At 51.7% G+C, this 20063-nt stretch overlaps 4 protein-coding genes across 4 annotated transcripts; 2 read left to right on the forward strand and 2 right to left on the reverse strand.

Annotated features, from left to right (window-relative positions):
- Window positions 1–1735: 1735 nt before the first annotated feature.
- MFIFM68171_02666 (uncharacterized protein) lies at window positions 1736–3067 on the reverse strand (the record flags this gene model as incomplete). The annotated part of the gene is made up of 3 exons (XM_071058088.1): window positions 1736–1976; window positions 2051–2230; window positions 2319–3067. 3 exons carry the CDS (start codon window positions 3065–3067, stop codon window positions 1736–1738), a joined length of 1170 nt encoding a protein of 389 aa, XP_070914189.1.
- A 3037-nt stretch (window positions 3068–6104) lies between these two features.
- MFIFM68171_02667 (uncharacterized protein) lies at window positions 6105–6413 on the forward strand (the record flags this gene model as incomplete). Its single annotated transcript, XM_071058089.1, has 1 exon — window positions 6105–6413. One exon carries the CDS (start codon window positions 6105–6107, stop codon window positions 6411–6413), a length of 309 nt encoding a protein of 102 aa, XP_070914190.1.
- Window positions 6414–6717: 304 nt separating this feature from the next.
- Window positions 6718–7805, reverse strand: MFIFM68171_02668 (uncharacterized protein; the record flags this gene model as incomplete). The annotated part of the gene is made up of 4 exons (XM_071058090.1): window positions 6718–6809; window positions 6892–7133; window positions 7199–7289; window positions 7379–7805. 4 exons carry the CDS (start codon window positions 7803–7805, stop codon window positions 6718–6720), a joined length of 852 nt encoding a protein of 283 aa, XP_070914191.1.
- Window positions 7806–8405: 600 nt separating this feature from the next.
- Window positions 8406–10864, forward strand: MFIFM68171_02669 (uncharacterized protein; the record flags this gene model as incomplete). Its single annotated transcript, XM_071058091.1, has 9 exons — window positions 8406–8968; window positions 9034–9452; window positions 9523–9622; window positions 9691–10003; window positions 10061–10176; window positions 10250–10414; window positions 10476–10567; window positions 10634–10714; window positions 10773–10864. 9 exons carry the CDS (start codon window positions 8406–8408, stop codon window positions 10862–10864), a joined length of 1941 nt encoding a protein of 646 aa, XP_070914192.1.
- Between the last annotated feature and the right edge of the window lie 9199 nt (window positions 10865–20063).

Genomic DNA, 20063 nt, shown 5'->3' on the forward strand with positions numbered 1-20063 from the left:
TCCATAAATTGTCATTTCCAAATCTGAACCCTCGCCATGGAGTCAGCTGCCTTTCCAGTCGCCATTCCCCCGAAATACAAGGGCGAGCTCGAATATGTTTAGTGTGTAGACGCTCGCAGCGACAAGGAAATTCTTGCGTCTCTCGTTCAATACGCCACCGTCACATCCGAGAAGAATGTTTGGGCCTACTGGGACAAAGGCGTCGCCGCAATGCCGGAGTGGTGCAAACGGAACGTGACGAACTGGGTCCGTATCCTTGGACCTTCCTGGACAGTACGAGTTCTCGACACTGTTTCAGACGGCCCGAACTACGCGCTCTAGTACATCGCAGCAGACCTCCTCCCAGAGACGTTTGTTCGGGGCACCATGGATGGCCCCTACATCAGACCACACCCGGCCGACTTCACTCGTGGAGCTGCACTCTATCAGCACGGTGGTGTCTTCATGGACGTAGGCATCCTGTTGATTCGCCACCTTGACCGCATTTGCTGGGACGTTCTCGCCGATGAATATTCTCCGTTACGGGTGAGCGTTCCTCTCATATATGGTCAAACCCATCGCGAACCACTTCATTGCTTCCCGGAAAGGTGATCCCTTTATCAAACGCTGGTAAGCGGGCTCCCGACCCCCCCTCCCTCTTTTTTAAATCTTTTTTTTCTAACAAACTACTGCGTCAGTTCTGGCGTAGATGTCGAACCAGCAAAACTGGGTCGACAACGACTCACAGCACACTACTACTTGTGCTTTTCAAATTGGGATCCAACTACGGGGACCATGGCCCGATGAAGAGTTCGGTCGAATCGGCACTGCTCTGTGCGCAACGCCTAGGCCCACGTAACATTGCTCACCCTAGCTCAGGCCTTGCTCAGTTCAAGTCAAGCCTCGCTCACGCTTGCTCACCTTTGTTCACCCTAATTACCATTTTCGGTATGGCTGCACCGCAAGTAGGGAATTGCTTCAACTCTAGCTAAATAGGCCTGGAATTGGTTCTGTATTAAGAGAGCCAAAATAAGTCCTTTTTTTGAAAGTAGGCAATGCCATTCCTCCTAACTACCAGAGGCTTAAGTAAAATAGTCTTTTGCCCTCGAAGTCTTGCGTTCTTAGAAGCTCAACATTATTTAATACATAAAGTATACAAAGTTAAGGGTTAGGCCAGAAGTAGGATGGGTTAGCTACACGCTCAATTCTATACTAGTGAGTTCTACATCTCCTACAGCGCCACCACAGCAAAATAAATTCTAGAATCCCCGTAGTTATAAGCATATACCGCGTAGCAAGAGACCTCTTTGGAGGATTCGGCTTGCGTCCTCACGGTGGCTCAACTGGCCTTCCGGTAGCGGCAGACATCCAGCCAGCTCCGCTGACCAGACGCCCAGGCCCCGGGAACCCTTTTCTTCCTGACACCGAAGTCGAGGCTGGGCCTGCTAGAGGTGGGACGACGCCTGGATCAACTTTGACGTTGAATACCGAGACGGGGACGTGGCAGATGATTGGGGTTGACACCATGTATACTTTGTAATCATCGACAGAAAGTATTCTTTACTTGCCTAAAGTGGCATCACAGTTGCTAGACTTGCATTATATCGCGATATAGGGTATCATATCCAAGCACAGCCCCGTGAAATACATGAAGTTAATCCCAATTCCATGACGCATGCTCTGCCATAATGGAAGGGAGCACGGAAACCAATGGTGTAGCGCCCGCCGCGCAAAGCCATCCGTATCTGCAGGCACCTCAGCGATCTATTACAGGTACAAGCGAATCAAAGTCAACCTGTGACCAGTCTTCCGCCGGGCAGTCCTTTCCAACAGCACGACAGTAGTGCTGAACCGCAACGTCCCTCCAGTTGGCCGCCTCCTGGCCCGTCGCCAGGATCTCGGCCAGCATCATCTCGGTGCGGGCTAGCCGCGCTAGCTTGGCCTCTGTGGGCCCGAGGAAGGAATTGAGAAGTGATATAGCGTCTTGAAACGTTTCTCTGTAATCAGAAGCGACGTCAGAAATTGGAGTTCTCGTATGGAAGGGATGTGGGGAGTTATGAGTTGGCGTTACATTGCTTGATCCCGTTTTCCCAATCTGTGGTACAGTGTGCCGATCTTGTGCAGCGAGGCTCCGACCAGGTACGGACTAACCCCAAGGTCGCGCCGTATCTCGTAGGCTTCGCTATGGACCACCAAAGCCTTCTCGATTTTTCCGCGGCGGGCAAGGATATTTCCCAGTATGTAAAGTCGGCTGTGTGTAGATTGTTTGGTCAGTTTTCGCTCGCGTTTTTGACTCGCTCCCGGTAAGCGAAGACAAGTTAAAAGGGTATGTTACTTGCTGGTTTCTGCAATAGAGTCTCTCACGACCATCTCGCACCCGCATTTCTACGTCCTCCGCCTTTCTCAAATACCTCTCAGCCTCGTCAAACCGGCCACACAATAGGAGGCTGCGGCAATAGTTGAAGTAAGAGACGGCCATGCTGCTTGGAGTTGTTGTGGGAGATCCGAGGCGGATCTGAATCACCTTCTCATGAGCTTCGACAGCATCGTCGACCTTGCCCAGTGAGGTGTAATAGTTCCCCATCTGCATATAGCTGTTTGCGAGCAGCGGATGGTCCCCTGACAGCATCTGGCTCCGGATCTGAAGGGCGTGCTCGAACAGCATTCCAGCCTCCTCGTATCGGTTCAGGGTAGAAAAGACACAGCCACGGTTGACCAAGATGCGGGCCCCTTCGAGAGTATGTAGTCCGATGGTTCGAGAACAGAGTCTTTCGAGCCACTCAAGACGCGTCAGCGCCTCGTCGTGCTGACCAATCTCCCACAGATACCAAGTGCAATCGCACATCATGTTGACATAGACCTTGGTTTCGAGCAGTGATGGTTGCCATCTTTGCACGGCCTTGTCAAAAGCCAAGACCTGATCTAGAAATGTCTCGCATCCTTCCCAAAGCTCATGCATATGATTGCCGAGAACCTGCTGTGGGAAGCGTGCTGCTAAAATCGAGAGTACCATATCAAACGCCTCCTGCCTTTCTGGTTGTCCTAGCATTTTCAGGCGAGTGCTCTGCGCAACCCGGTGGATAGACATGGCTCCAGAATCTGTCCTGGCCATTATGTCATAATTCAGCAGGCTGGTCCTTGCCACTCGATAGCTGCCAGAGTATTAGTTGCACGGTAACTCCTGCAGAAATTTTGATGCTCACTCACTCAAATTCGTGTTGTAGGAACTCAAAGCCTTGTCTTGAAGGGAGGCCTGGCTCCGAGAACAATCCGTCGGGGATCTTGTCAGGGTCCAGCAGACTCAATAAATTGAGAAACTTAGCCGAGTCATTGGGGAGGTTGGAGAGGATTGCTCTCCAAGCCATCTCGAGAGTAGACTCGTACAGCTCACTCCTATCTCTATACGAGTAGATTCTGCCGTCCCCATCGCTTGTCTTATCCAGCAACTGCCACATGCTTAGCAGGTCCGTTTGGCTTTCGTTCATAAAAGCACTAAGCTGCCTGAGGGCAAGGGGCCAGTTGCCGAAATGCGCTGCTAGTTCTTTGCACAGTGGCCGGTGCTTTTCATCCCCAATTCGCTCTGCTGCTAACCGGGATAGAAGGAGGTCTTCGCCCTGTTGATCTGTTAGGCCACCAACGACTAGGCATCTCGGTCGACCCGGTAACCCCTGCGAGACGTTCTTGTTTCGGCTAGTCACGATTATGCACCCGTTTCCCTTGTCTGGCCATGATGAAGTCAACAAGCGTGGTTCGTCGGCGTTGTCAAATACCAAGAGCCATCGCCGATCTGCTAATCATCAGTGCTGTCTTGATTATTAGGGTGACCTCTCTCGACCTACCAGTTTCGGTGAGGTGGGCGATAACCAGCCCGCGAATGATTCGCGGGCATTCAGGTATCGGTTCCGTCCCCAGGCGTAGCAAACGAAATATATCCTTGAAATCCTGAAGGAGCTTCACCTCCGACTCGGCCGAGACAAAAAACACGTAATCATAACTGCGTCCTGTGGTTCGGATGATGCGTTTGGCCAAGCTCGTCTTTCCCATACCCGGCTTGCCAACCAGAGCCACGCATGTCGGCCACGGCTCTGAATCGGGGGGGCGATCTGACAGGTAAGCTTGAGCCTCTTCTAAGAGTTCGACTCTGCCGACAAAGTGAGGGTCGTGGGGGATATAAGATGGAAAGGTTATACGCCTCGCCTGGCGCGTAGGCGTTGCGTCTTGGCCTCGACTTGATTTCCCCAATCCGAGAGTGCAGCTAGCCGTAGTTACTTGCACGAGGCAGAGGGTCAACTGGGGACCGAAGGGAAGGGGGCATGGAGTCCCGGTCTTGTGCTTACCTCTAAGCTCTAGTACCTCACGTATTTTTTCCATGAGAGTCTTAAAGGTCAGATCGTGATCGCTAGCAAACCTGCAAATTTCCCTATGGCAGGCGCTGACCGGGAGACGGATCTCTTCCAGTTGTCCCAAGACTGCTGAATCTCTCGGGACAACCTTTGAAGCATCGGTACTCTTATCAGAAAATCTGCAAATGGATGCAAACACGAGCGAACTTACCATGACGCTCCAGAAGAGACCAACACGCGTTCTGTGGAGCTCAAAGAGGCTGAATATCTTGATCTGGCCGTCCCGGAGTACGGGCAGAAAATGCTCCTCGAGATCGAACAAAGAAGCAGATTCCTTCCTCAAGACATCCAAGTTGCCAGTTGCGATAGGTTTGCAGACCGACGCTATGCGAGCAATGATTTTGGCCCAGTTTGCCTTCTTCGATCCACGATGTGGAGTTCCGAAGAAGGCAATACCGCACGTTTGATTGTGAATATTGCCGTATATACCCTGGGATTTGGACAGCGCCAGAGCCTAGATTGTCAGGTAAATACTAAAGGCCACATGGTATCGCGCCTGAAAGATTGATGGCGGGTGAAATCGGGAACATACCGTTTTCACCACCAAGCCCCCAAGGCTATGGGTAATAAAGATAACAGGTCGTTTCGGTGACTGTTCAGTGCATCAGTGACTTCGTCGCTGCGCATGTTATTCATTGAGGGATAGTATGGAACGCACGCTTGCCGAGTCCCTGACCGAAGCCAGGCCGTTGAGAAGTTGGGTGGCAGCTTCATGTACTCCCCCGGTGCTTTGAGATAGTAAAGCCGCATCATAACCGAAGCTCATAACACAAGAGTTGGGGAATTGCTTCGGAATAAAGTCTCGAATCCAGATAGGAGTCGAAGGACCCGAATGTGTCCATGTTTTTGCTCCATGGCCGCCCAGGCCGTGGACCGCTACGAAGCTGAGACAGTTAGCTTTCTCGTCGCTTGTGGGTAAACATTGGCGACTTGACCCACTCAACTGCAATATCACCTTCTGAAGACACGGGAGACGAGAGGATGGTAATGCCTAAGAATTTATCGTCTATTTGCACCTGCGGGCATTTTTGGGCAACGAATTTCCCAACAACGCTCAAAACCCGAGTCTTGGTAGCAGCATCCTTGAAAGTAATCGTAGCTTCGATGCCGTATCCGATCCTGCCACCCGTAGAGATGCCATAAGACCGAGCGGTGCTTCGTTGGCTGCTTGAGCGTAGATGCTCAATAATTTCGATAAACTGGGTTTTGGTTGTCAGCCCACGGAGCCGTATGGAAGCCATGACGGAGGACAACGGTCAGGTAGTTTGCCCCCTGCCGAAGGGGTGGGTAATCCGTCTGGGCATGACTCCATGGGAGGAGGGGGGTGCTTTGGCGCCTGCAGTATCATAGGTTATGTGAGGCTCAAACAATCGTGGAATGGGCGAGTAGCCGGAGGCATCTGACCATGGCTCCATTGGATCCAGCGCAGCTGCTGGACTGATTTATGTTGAGCCAATAGTAGTTTTTTCTAGGACACCCTTCCACCCGCGCATCGGGCGTTTCGACGTTGTCAAATACCTTATCTTCCAACGGCAACTCCCACCCCCCCTCCTCGATTCAACTCCTCTCGCAAGAAGCGGAAATTGATTAATGCCCAACGTTCGGCGCAAATTTGAATCCTCCAACGATTTCTCGTTGCTTTCCTTCGACGTAACATCTCTTCGCCCGGACAAGCAGCAACAGACTTGAGCCCTAAGCGCACTGGCAACGCCAAGTACGACCATGAGCAAGGTCACAGAGCCCACTGGAGAGTCCGGCCAAGTCCAGCCCTGGAGGGCATGGTGGCCACCGACAGAGAGTGCCGTCCGGAATATGAGTGAAGAGGAGCGCAAGGCTAAGCCCTGGGTCAACTGGAAACCGGACCCCCAGCGACCTAACGCGAAGCCTTGGCTCCAATGGGTGCCGAGGGACGCCCACCTGATTGACCCCCGCCCGCATGTGGATGGCGACCCCGCAGCACCACAGCAGCCGATTCCACACCCGAAGCCAAACGCTCCGGTGCCTCCCAGCTCCAATGCCGAGGGAGGTTAACTTTGGACACCCCCGAGTCTGCACCTCCCGAGCTGCCGGAGTACAACACGGGTGAGCGCACCAATCCTGCAAAGTTTGCTGGCTGTTCGGCTGACCACCTTGGCAGTTTTCTAGTTGGGGCAACGAACTGTCGGAATTGGAGCACGGTTTGTTGCAGGAATACCAATGAGTTTTGCAGGACGTATCTCGCGATGAAACTAGAGCAATAGTCGCCGCATATGCAAAAATCCACTCCGTATTCTCCCGACTGCGTGTTGCATAATTCCTTAAAGTGTCGAAATAATTGTCTTGCGGAGATCCCCGATCAGCCAAAGACCATACAACGGAACTCAATACTCTCTCGGAGCCTCGCTCCCTCGGGCATGGTTGGGTTCAGGAACGAAGTATGTGCGACACCTGAGACTTGCCTGTTAGCACTGCCCTGTCCCGAATCGAGTAAGGGTGGTTGTGTTGCTAGCCGTCGGAGAACACCACGTACATCGTGCAACATCGACCTTGTTGTCCCAGCATTTGAGGAGAGTAAATTGGTTGGTCCGCTGGCCGCTGAGGAAGTACCATCTGTGGTCGGCATGGTGCGTGACCAGATACTGTTCGCCGACGTAGTGAGGAAAAATGAGGTCCGCTGGCTTGTAGTCACGAGCAATGTTGACCGTACGCCAATCGCAATATGTAAGCGGGCAATCGTCGAGCGGGCCAAAGAGAGGCCGCCAAACACTCCAGCTAGGTTAGCTTGGCCTTGTTCGGCATGGAAGAGACATTCCGCCTGCTTCGGGGCTACTACTCACTTGATAATCCGACACCTCTTCTTCAGGAGATCCTGGGCTGCCTCTCCCATATGGAGCTTGATACGATTCTCACCGCTCAGGATGGTCTGGTCTGCAGCTCATCTCGGTTGTCCGACGTCAACGACACCATCCCCGGTAAGGTGCCTATAACTAGCAGGAGGAGACCGGGAAGATACATACCGCAATGGGCCGAATAACTGGGTTGCCGCGTAGCACGAATCTTGTCCCTCACAGCTTCCAGCTGTTTCGCCGTCTTCCTCCTCCGAACAGTGTGATCAAATATCACAACGTCGACTTCTCCGAAGCGACTCTTTAGAATACTCTCGATGACCGGGTAGTACCCGCGCTCTATGCGCTCATCCGAGTCGAACTTTTCTGTCTCATCGTCGACTGCTTCGCCAAACTCAAAGATCTCAAATCCGTTGACATCGAGACTGAATTGGTCCAGACGGTCCTTAATATCGTAAAAGTCGATGTTGTCGTATCTCCAGGCCACCTGATTGCTCTGCCGTCCGTCTGGCGCAGGGACATTCGAGTAGAACGGCTTCTCAAGTATATACAGCTTAAGCGGGGCCGTGTAATTGATCGATGATTTGATTTTCTCCATCGTGGGTTCTTCACCGCTCGCACCGCTGGTCTCCATAACTCGCTGTTGTCAGCGCCTTGGGCTGACAGCTCATCCAGTTATGCCCGTCATTGAGGGACATCGGCGCCTGACCGGTCTGTCCAGATGCGCGAATAGAATCTGCCCACGTCGGGTGCAGCGCAGGAGGCACACATGTCCCACCCACCATCTCAAAAATGCGCGGTTTGTGCGGCAGTCCACGCCACAAGCGTCAGGTAAGCTTACCTTATCACGGCCTAGAGAGTTCTCAGGTATTGGGGGCACCCCGGAAACTGGGATATCTCTGAATTCCAGTGATGAAGGGGGTTTTACTTCCTTCTGATTTCTGCGGGAATGTGCGAGCGACATTCCAAAACAGTCCACCATACAATGGGATAAAAGGGCTAAGCGTTGCTCAATTCAGGTATGTGTACCAGATAAATGCGTGGGTAGGATGCAAGGGATGGATTGATCTTCAATATCTAAAACATGTCCCGTGTGAAGATAGCAGGGCTTACCGGCATCTTTAAAGCAGGTATAAATCCGCAGGCCATAGCGGATCTGAAAGTGTGGTTACGGTAGCAAAGTATTTCAAAATCCACGATGCTTTGGCCCTTCTCTCTGCTGTGGGCAGGAGCCAGCCCTCAAAAAGTGCACAATCGCCAGGCGGTATCACAAGCTTCTACACCCACCTCGGCTCCCGCGGACACTCTGGCAGTTGAAGAAGGCGTCGTCGTTCTCTCGCTATCGCCTGACTCGTATTATCTAATCCGACTACAATCACTGGCAATTGGTAATCTGGGAAATGTCCAACACGGAAGCTCCCTCCCACCCTCTTTTGTCCCTGCTACGGTCATCTACTGGGATACACCTACCAACCTGCATTCCAAGATTAAACGATTTCGTGCCGATGACGAATTCGACAGCCGGTTCTTGAAAACCATCGTGCTCGTTGCACCGGGCGGAGACTCGGTTGATGTGGCGGCCGGGGTCCAAACCGCCCTATTAGAAGTTGGTTGCGGCGATTCTATCTTCGTCATCCAGGACACAGTTCCAGAAGGCCCCTACTTTGTCAGAGATCAAAAGCTGTACCGGACCTGGAGGCTGTATCCCGATATATACGAAGCCTTCCATCTCCCGACGATCCAAGAACCCGGCTCCACCAGGTTAGGAGTCTCCTCGTCTACATGAAACCAGTCTTAGCGCCGAGACAGACACTGACCTGTGCCAGGTTCATCGGCGTGACGGTAATGTATGAAGGGAAGCTCATGGTTCCCGTCCCTTCGAGACTGCACTACCCGCAAACGGAGGAGAAGCCGCTGAACGGTCTACGCATCACTGTCAAGGAAATCGTCGACCTCGCGGGGGTCAAGACGACAGGCCAGTCCCGATCTTACGAGAAACTCTACGGGCCTAGAAGCGAGACGGCATACGTTGTATCTGTACTGCTTAAACTTGGGGCTGTGGTTATTGGCAAGACCAAGTGCACCCAGTTTGCCTCCAGCGACCAACCTACAGCCGATTGGATCGACTTCCACTGTCCTTGGAACCCTAGGGGGGATGGCTACCTCTCACCGAGAGGGAGCAGTACAGGGACGTGCGTAGCTCTTGCTGGCTACCCCTGGTGCGACGCAGGGATCGGCTCAGACAGTAAGTGTTGCCGCTTAGTTAAACCACGAGAGAAATGCTCCGTTAGTCCATGTTTTAAATAGCAAGACAGCCGGTGGTAGTATCCGAGGCCCGGCGACCGTGATGGGTCTCTTCGCAATTCGACCGACACACTCGGCTGAACGGCTTCATGGTATCCTCCCCATCTCTCCGTAAGTCCTGCAACAAACCCCATTCAGCCTCGTTTGTTGTTGCTGAACCCCCGGTGTCTTCACCGTAGGGACATGGATACTCCGGGACTCGTATGTCGCGATACCGAGCTCTTCTACCAGCTTTCACGTCATCTATTCAGCCACACGGAGCCATTGGCACGCTCAGAGTGCGAAGTCCGTGATATGCCCTCGATCCTACTCTTCCCAACCGACTACTGGGAAACTTGGCGCGGGAACCCTGCGATGGAGATTATGGAGGAGGCCGTATGCAGGCTGGAAAAGTACCTCGACGTTGAGAGGACTACTGATAGCCTGGCTCAACGGTGGCTGGATGGCAATCCAACGAATAGCCGTACATCGATAGGAGAGTATTTGCAAGATGTGAGTCGCCACGGTCACGCAACTATCCTACATTCAAGGAGCTGACCCCACGGCTAGACATTTATGACCCTGCTATGGCAAGGTTACTACGAAAATCTCTCGCGATTTATTGAGGAATACAAGAAGAAGTACAATAATCCACCATACGTCCATCCAGTAATCCAGGACTGCTTGTGAGAATCCCTGCTACCGCAGCCCCCAATCACCGACATAAGCAGCACAAAGTGTATTAACCATGCCCTCCAGCACTCGAGGGAAGCACCTCACACCCGAGGATGTAGCCAAGGCCCACAAACGCAAGTCCGATTATTCCAAGTGGCTACGAGAATCCGTACTTGGTGATAGCTTTCGGATTATCATGGTGTATCCAGTAGGAGACCTCGCACCGTTCTATCGCGATGACTATCGGCCGTGCGTCCCCCATCTCCCTTTTGACTGCCGGCGACTGAAAGACATCTAACTCCCGCTATAGTGATCCCCAAAATCGATCACAGGCGTACCACTGGCGCGATCGCGAAGACCACCAGGCCAGCCTAGCTGGCCTCCCGAGTGTCATCGTTCCCGGTATGTCTCAACCTCACTGCGCCCTTTTGGGTGCAGAGATACTGACTGAGTGAACACGGCACACAGTCGGCCAGGTCGCACAGCCGTCCAAGGTTACAGGCCGGGACCAGCATCTTCCAGTTGCCATCTCACTTATGAGCGGTGCCGGTGGGTCTAGCGCTAGGGTTCAATATCGACTGCAGGCGATCGCTAACGAGTCTTCAAGGGACGGATACCCAGTTGGTCGGGATGCTGCACGATATGGCCAAGGAGGGTTATCTCGTCGGCAAGGTCAACGTCGGAACGCATGCTTTCTAGCAAGCCACACATGCAAGACGGCGACAAGGGCTCCATATTATAACCTTCAGTGCGGCAGAACCCCGAATAATGAGAGCGCGGCCTGTATCCGGCTTCCAAATGAGCTCCTCTAGAATGGACAGGAAAACCCATATTGCTCATAGAGACGGCTATCGATCTATGCTTTGGGAAGAAAAGTGTAGGGGAAGATTATATTGTTTTCCCTAATAAATTTCCCCTCAGTTTTCGCATCTCCTAGATACGGGTTATGCCAGTTCCGTGGGCTAAACCAGGGTAACTGTTCATAACGATTTGGTCTTTGAAGTGTGGCCGTCCTTAATATTCGGCACAATACAGTCTGGCTTGTTCAGAGCCCAACAGTGGCCGATAGCCCTCGAGATAATCTCCCGAGCCACCGGGTTCCAGCGCTATGAATATTACATGCGTAACGGTGCCGGAAGATCGAACATCTAACGCTAGCTGAAACATGTGGGCCTGCCAATCGTCACCACTCCGTGTTATGGCTGGGATATCATCGTAGAATGTGCCATCGCAAGGCCTTGAGCCCTATCTGCAGCAACAACAACCTGAGGGCCAGAATCAGGGTTCCATCCGGTGGGAGCTATAGGGGGTATTAATATCTCATGGCAAGTGACACTCGCGTTGAACGAGTCCACCATAGCTGCGAGCGGGCCGTGGCCGGCCTTGGTACTCTCCCTCAGAAGGGCTGGTCCCGCGTCCGCTGCTGCCGGAACCGTACCTGTCGGCCGGTCTGTGCATCCGCTACAGCAAGCTCAGTTCCGTTTGCAAACGTGGTGTTCATCCGGTTAGTTTGGTGGCGCCGCCTTGCGCCGACTTGTGTAAACATAGGTATCTAGCTATGATCGTCGATGTGACAGATATCCTACTCTCCAACAGGTTCGATAGTTCCACCATTCAGATATTCTGTAGTTATTCTAAAATCAGGTGCTCCGAGTTTTAACTACGCCCGCCCTCGACTCCGAAAGCTCTAGAGCCCCAGCTACGTCGGCTGCGCACTTAATAATATGACAGCGTATAATTGCATTAACTGCCAGAAACACGGCCGTCGCCTTCTCGCCAGACGGTGCCACGGCCGTATCGGCCTCCCATGATAGCACTGTCCGGCTCTAGGATGTGAAGGCGGGCGTGGAGAAACAGACTCTTCAAGGCCATCGCAAATGGGTTAGGGCTGTCGCTTTCTCACCAGATGGCGCCACGCTCGCATCGGCATCCGACGATCGCACTATCCGGCTCTGGGACGCGCGGACGGGTAAAGAGAAGCGGGCACTTAAAATCAATCAAGTTCTTAGGAGTCTGTTTTTTTCCTCGGATAATCGATATCTAGAGATAGATCAAGGCCAGTTGAATCTCTGCTTAAATCCCACGGAGACATCCCTCAGCAAGGACTGCCAGATTGGGGAGTGCTTTTCCACTAATGACTGGCTGGTGCGGGATGGCAAAAGACTTCTTTGGATTCCTCCAAACTTCAGGCCGGAGCAAATAGCTTCTTATGGTCCTACGTTTGCCTTGGATATAGTTCTGGCCTCATGAGGGTCATCCGACTCGCATTTACATAGACATAGGAAGCTCCCAAGAAGAGGAACCACGACGCTAGCCAATGTGATCCATACAGTCTGTATGTGCAGCTGTCGCGGTGTCGGACATTGGACGGCATAATGCTTCTTTCCAGAGTGCGAGAGAGGGATTTCGTCGGCAATATCGTGCCGGAGAATATGACAGCGGCAGAGAAAAGGCTGGAGCAGCTGAGTGATGCGACCGTTGCGGACGCAGAAAGACCGTAACGGTCGCATAAAGCTGGGACTGGGGAAGAAAAAGGAAGGAGCAGTTTGTGACATGAATGAAACACCTCGTCGTCGAAGCCGGCAGCGGGGCGGTCTGAGCGGCAGAACAACCATTGTGATTGGGTTACACGACACAGGAGACGCAAACCGCTTGCGGTTTGCCTAAAGAGCCTTGAGGAACGAAGCTGGATATAGGGAAACAACACTTCCATTGTAGTGGGCGGGTGTCAAAGGTGGAAATGACTCAAAGTCTCAGAATCTCAAACCCGCTGCGTGGTCGGGGGTGGCCCGTGCGCGGTTTGGATTCAGCCCTCGGGAAGTTCCGTTGCATCGAGACCAAGATCAAAAATTGCCTCAGCTGTGCGAACATCTCCTCAGCCTTCTCGTCATATTTCTTTGAGATTGCTGTTGCTGTCTAATATCTAAACATGCAATCGTCTATACAAGCCCAGATCAAGCAAATATTCGACAGTTTGGCCATATTCGATGGCCGAGATCAGCAACTCAAGTCGATAATACATCTAGCACGGTTTCGAGAATTGTGCCCTCACTGTAAGCTACCAAAAGGGCACCCTTGGAGCATATACCGAGCAATGATTTGCAGTCGTCTCCAGACATGGCTGTCCGGTGCATTGTCGGGATGCATTAACTGCTCTGTGATCATTGCCGGAGTCCACGTGTTGAGCATGTTTAAGCCATGCAAGCCCGACGACTTGATTTCCGCAGAATCAAGGATGACGTCGGGATTAATGACTCTGAGAAACTATTCCCATTCCTATCCAAATTTCAACCTCGTTCTCTACGGTCAAGAGGTAAGGATCCTCAGTTATTAATAGCCCCAAATATTCTATATTCTGTATTGCTGTCCACACTTCGGTTTTCCTCCTACAACTGAACTATCTGCGTACTTACATGACTGATTGTGCCTAGGTCATAGGATTAGACACGGTGATGCTGTCTCCAGGTTACTGGAGTGGTATATCTTCGAGGTCAGACTCGCACAGCTGCACCGAACTAGCGAAAAAGTGGCTGTCAGAATGTGCTGAGACCCACGTCGACTGCCGGTTTCCCACAACACCACCTAAGCTCCAACTCGAGTACTTGATCTCGGTTCCCGAGCCTTGCGACTGCGGATCACAAATGGGGAGTGTGACCACTATGCAGCCTTAAGCCATTGCTGGGGTCCGATACAACCAGACGGGTCTCGAACTCTCCTAGCCAACATCGATGCTTACAAAGAGAGAATATCTTACGAGGCACTTCCCAAGACATTCCAGGATGCCATACAAGTTTCCCGGGCTCTCGGATACAAATCTCTCTGGATTGACTCTCTCTGCATTATCCAGGATGACCAAGCCGATTGGGTGAGAGAGTCGAGCTCAATGGCTCTCGTGTATGGCAAAGCGCACCTCGTCATAGCGGCTGCGTCGTCTTCGGGTTGCACGGAAGGATTTCTCAAAGAGCGGCCAGGCCAAATAGATGGCACTTTCGTGAGCCCAGTATTGGATGAACGACAGACCAGATCTATTGTCCGTTACCGCCCAGACCGCGGAGAGCGTATTCTTCTCGACGAGCCTCTAGATAGGAGAGCCTGGACTTTCCAAGAGATACTACTTGCAAGACGACTACTGTGGTTCGGGACGGATATGCTACGGTGGGAGTGTGAAACTTCGCATGAATGTGAATGTAGCTTAGATCATCCTCGACATACTACAGATTATCCCTGGTTCTCTTACTGCCGAGTATATCAAGATTCCCAGGATCGCGATCTCTGGCTCAATCTTCACGAGCTGAAGAAGAATCAAGGTTTTGGTATAGCAGGTTGGTGGGACTGGCACAACCTTGTCTACCAATACACCAAACGCAAATTATCGAAGGACTCGGACAAGCTCGTCACTCTATCGGCAGTCGCGCTACTATATGGGGATGCACTACGGGCCCATTACTTAGCGGGACTTTGGAGAGAGAATTTAATCGAGGGCCTTCTTTGGGAAACTGAGGCGCCTTGCCGTCCGGCACGAAGCGGAGCGCCATCTTGGAGCTGGGCTTCAATGGATGGCCAAATTACTTGGTCTGGTGGAGAACCCTTAAAAATCACGAGCGAAGTACAAGCAGAGGTTACACTTTCGACCATCGATGAATTCGGTTCAGTTGAAGAGGGATGGGCCCGCATTAAAGGGGGTATTTTAGATTGCAAATTAGTTTTCGTTGACGCCGATGTGGAACTTGACCTTCCAGACAGATATACCTTAGATGGCGGTATATGCTGCGAAAGTTCGCTGAGATTGGACTCCCACGTTACAACTGTCGAAATTGTTATGCCTGGTGGCATACCCCAGCACACAGCAAGGAGGCATTGGCTGGGGGCCGATCCAGATTTAGTGAGAGAGCATGATGGAATGTTGGTCTGGTGCTTGCACTTGGGAACTCGTGGATACGTCACTAAATACGAGGCAGAGACGCTGGTCTTGGGTCGATGTCCGCAGAATCCGATGTGGTATGAACGCCTGGGGGTAGCCACTCTGAGGTACTGCCTAAGCGATTGTACACATCGTAGACAGCAACCACATGACTGGATTACAGGGGAGATCACTGTAGTCTGATCCATCCCTACGGTCTAAGAGGTGGGGTGACAACGTCGAGATCAAGGAACTACATTGGAACGTGGTACAAGATAAGGAGCAGCAAAGAGACATCGAGGTGTCGGGCAGTTTGGTCACAGCGGTGAGGTTGATATCGTTGAGCGACGGTCGGGTGTGTGTAATACTGGGGGTTGTTAAGAAGTTAGAGCTTCGTGGGAAATACCATACTAGAAATATAATAGTGGACGGAAAAGGTTAGAAAAGCTGAGTGAGTCCGCCTTTGTCGAGCATAGTACTTAAAGATCTGTGGGGAGACCTCTGAGTAGCGTAGGCAGCTATATAACTACTAAACGCAGTCGAATTCGTGGTATCGAAGGTACTCATCCTCCTCGGCCAGAGATCTATCTAGCTACTTATCAAATCGAAACAGAGGATTCCGGGTGAGAAAGGAGAGTGAAAGGATGATTCGCATTGTAGGAGCAGCGTCTGCGCAGCTATCGCTTCTGAGGAGGTGGTGGATGACGGTGTTGAACTCTGAAACTTTCAAAACTTCCGGCGAAGCCGGCAATTTATAGGCCTTCGCAGCACCCTCAAGCCTAACTCTTGTAGCCGTATCTCTGACCCTGGCAATACCCCTCCTGCACCTGACACTACTAGTAAAGATAGAAACCTTCTTTCTAAAGCCTAAGCCCACTATTCTAGTATCTTCGAAGCAGCTTATACTGATAGAGAAGGCTATATATAATGAAAGCCTCTGGGCTAGATTGGGGGAACTGGCGGAATGACGGTGGATGATATCACAGTACTGAGATAGATAAAGTCCCTGTAGGAAACCCTCCTACACAAGGGACTTCTGATCCGCAAGGATCAGTCTCTGTGTAGTCAATGACAATAGGAGGCTGTTCACCACGATATCGCCCGCTAGCTAAGGTCTTTTCGGTACTGAGACATCGTAGTCCATCTCCCTCAATGTGTTCCCAGAACAACCCCTTTACACATTGATACAGAAAAGGGAGCCAAGGGCTAGAAGTGTAGTAAAAGAGGTAATTGATTAATTGATTGTTGTTCAGAAAGGAAAGGTGGGAGGTCTAGCTATGGTGGAGGATATCCATGGCGGGGCACGCGTCGCGTTGCGCGCACAGACCAACCCTTATCTTATCTCTTAATCTAATCTACACATTCCGGTATTACACATTTATAGAGCTCGACTCTTGGCTACCGAGCTCAGTAACTCGTTACGTATGCTCACCTAGGCCATTTTCCTTTATATTTAAGCCAGTCCTTCGGTGTCCTATTATAGTAGATAGATCCTAGAGACTTCAACCATTCCATGCACTTCCCACAACCTCTGCTAAGCTCCTGCGCACGTGACAGCTGGCCTCACCTTAGAAGAGGTTCGGAGTTTGCCGGCATCTAGAGAATCAATCAACCCCGGCCCAACGGCTACAGTTGGCTAAGGAATGGCTGAAAGACTGTGAGTTGAGGCAGCGAAGTTGTAGCACAACAGCGGAATCTTTCCTACCTCCTCGGACCCTAGACCTACGGCCTTTACAGCACAATAGGAGCGTCATCCTCCGCGAACTCGGAACCCAAAACAACAGCCGCCAATACACCAACCGTCGCTATGCTTGCTTTAAGCCATTGATGGGGGTTCACGGCCAGTGAAACTATTAAATTCAAATCTGGATATCATGAGATCCGGAATCACCTTCGATTCCTTGCCGATGATTTTCTGGGATGCTATTCAGACATCCCGAGGCCTAGGACTCGATTATCTCTCTAGATTGACTCTCTTTGCATAATCCAAGATGACGAGGACGACTGGGAACGGAAGGTCGCTTCTATGGCGGATACCTATGGGAATGCTACCATCACGATTGCTGCTACTAGTGCACACAATTGTCATAGCGGGTTTCTTCGGCATCTTCTGGGCCGCACTAGGTTTACATATACTCAGCTCGATGACCATATGTCATCCAAATACGCTACCGTGCCTAATTCGCGTAGCCCACCGGATTTCCGCACGGATCTGGTGCTGACGGCGATGCGCTTTTTGGTACGCCCCCGGTCTGTAGCTTATCTGGCTCGCCTTTTTCTGACGCTTTTGACCGCCCAAATGCAGGGCTATATCTCACGTTCACGGCGGCCCTAGAGCATACATCACCTTCGCACTTCTTTGCCCATCACATGGTTTGTTGCGAGCCATTCCTATTTTCCAGTTGAACCCCCCCTTGTGCTATCTACTCCATTATTAGCGATCCATCTGGCATCATGGGCCACGACGTTTCGCAACTTATGCTACCTACGTTTTCGGGCAACGACAAAGATAGCTTTGGGAAAGAACGGACCGCGAGATTGCCTCTCCTCCTTCCCAAAGTTATGGAAGGCCGCCGGACGGCATCAGAGAGTCGCCTTCTGACTTTGCCACCTGAGATACTAGGCGACATCATTAACCTGATCGTTGATGACAAAACGACTCTTGCAACCCTTGCCTTTGTGAACAGCGATTGCAGACAGCTCGCTCGTTCTTGCCAATTCGCCGATGTCTGCTTCGACTATGGTGAAACATCAAATCAGCTTTTGCTTCGACTCTTGGACGAGGCCCGCACCAGACTGGATTATGAATTCGCTAACAACACCACCATTCCGCCATTCATTGGGTCTTGCATCCGGAGGGTCACAGTCCGTCCTGATCCAGAGCAGGTCGCTCGCGCCCACAGTGATGTGTACGAGTCCATTTGGGGCGATGCAGCCGATGCCCTCACCGACGAGCGGCGCGACCAACTCGGAAAGAAAGCGACTCAGCGGTACATGGAGACATTCCGCATCCCTCTCCTGATTATCTTGAAGCAAGCGATGCCTAATCTTGGGGCACTTTTATGGTACGATGGGATGTGCCTGGACGATACCTTCTTCAAGGTTGTTACACACCTGCCAATACAACATTTTAAGCTGTCCAGGGTAAATGTTGGTGGACCTTATCGTCTTGAGCCACCCATGACACCGCCAGAAATGCCGTTGAAGTCGCTGTATTTTGGCGCTCGACTCTGTAGCGGAAGGATTCATGAAGAAGGGACTGGCAATCCGGATGCCGCAGGAGGCAGAAGTATAACTCCATTTGTAGCGACACTTCTGCACCGATGCAGAGCGACTCTCGAATGTCTGAGGTTCGGGCATATGGCTTTTTGGATGGAAAAGTCGGTTTCGTTCGGTCAAAAGCAAGTTCGGTTCGCCCGTCTTCGACATCTTCACCTCTCTCGTCTGATGGGTGACCTAGACCCGATGGCTTGGTCTTCACTACTATCTACACCACTAAGACAGCTTGCCTTGCCATTCCGTTCTTCAGCAGTATTCGGACAAGCCTTATCAACCTGCCAATCCTTCCGCGACCTAGAAACGTTGGTTGTGCCATATCTCGGCGACCAGAGCTCGGTGACCGCACAGGTGATCATCGACTTCATTTCACGCCATCCGCAAGTTCGTAAGCTGTCTGTCAGTTGCGGTGCGCCACAGCTTATGGATTCCCGGCTTCTTCCCCTACTCTCTGATGGCAGATGGTCGAACCTAGTATCCCTCTCGTTGACATGGAATGGACCGGGGATTGAGGAGGCTACACGACCAAACATTGCGACTATTTCCGCAGAATCCTTAGCTGCCATTGGCCGTATTGCGTCCCTCAAGCAGTTGCATCTAAGCGCCGGCGAGTTCGCTGGCTGGCGCCATCAGTGGTTAGTGGATCATGACGTGGTGCGATCAAGCCTTCGGGGGTTGGTAAGACTGAAGAAGCTTGCCTTCTCGCGAGACACATACATGATTCCTGGAGGCTTGCCAGCCCTTGATGTCGAAGGTTACTACGAATACCGGGTGGTGACACCAACAGACCGCAATGACGCTCTGGAATGCACTGATGGAGCCGAACGTGTTGGAAATATGGAGGAAACATATGGCGATGACAATGGTATAAGGCTTGGTGACCGCGGGATCTGGGAGCGAGCCCACCGTAATCGTATGATTCGGGAAGCGGAGAGGTATGCAGTCACGTTCCAGCAACTAGAATGGATCTATTGTGGTCAGTGGCCTATGGGCATTCGGAAAGAACAGACGTTGGAGGGTATGAATCGCTTCGTTATACCTTTGGGTGAGTCAAGGGACTCTTGCTGGACACTCCTTTCTCGGATGTACGCGATGGGAGGGAAGATGAGTGAACGTCCTTGAATAGAACTCAGTCTTTATTCGTTGTTTGCCGCAGTAGATTAATTTCTCAACATAGATGAATGGTCCGCGTCTGCTCTCTGCTAGGAAGTTGCACCATCATCCACATCCATCATGGGAGGGAAATCTCTTCTTTGCATCGACCGGCACTACTACGAAGTTAGAGAAGGAAAATAATATAACGTACATTATCAGCGAGTGACCCATAGCAGCGAGTGACCCACTCCCCACCACCTTGCCTACTACCACCATCAATTCCAACACAACAATACTAGGAACCCACGATAATCATATCAGAAACAGTTGAATCAGATGCTTCTGCAACCTCCTGGCAAGTGCGCGCGTTATGGCCAGGCTTGCCGCACATACCACAGCACCGAACCTTCGTACGACCCTCCCGTACACTACCACTATCTTGCTCCTTTTCTTGCGCCACCTCCCCAACCACGGCCTCCTGACCTACTAGATCCTTTATATCTTTTACTGCAAGTGATCCTCCAAGCTGCACGCGTGTTTTTTTAGCTCTCCGACGCTTGCTTAATGCCTCGTTGGCCTTGCGGAGCGCGGAGTTCTCTGTCTGAAGAAGGGCCACCTGGTGCATCA

This window comes from Madurella fahalii (genome assembly GCF_045866475.1).
Source record: "Madurella fahalii IFM 68171 DNA, scaffold_1, whole genome shotgun sequence".
NCBI classification, from domain to species: domain Eukaryota; kingdom Fungi; phylum Ascomycota; class Sordariomycetes; order Sordariales; genus Madurella; species Madurella fahalii.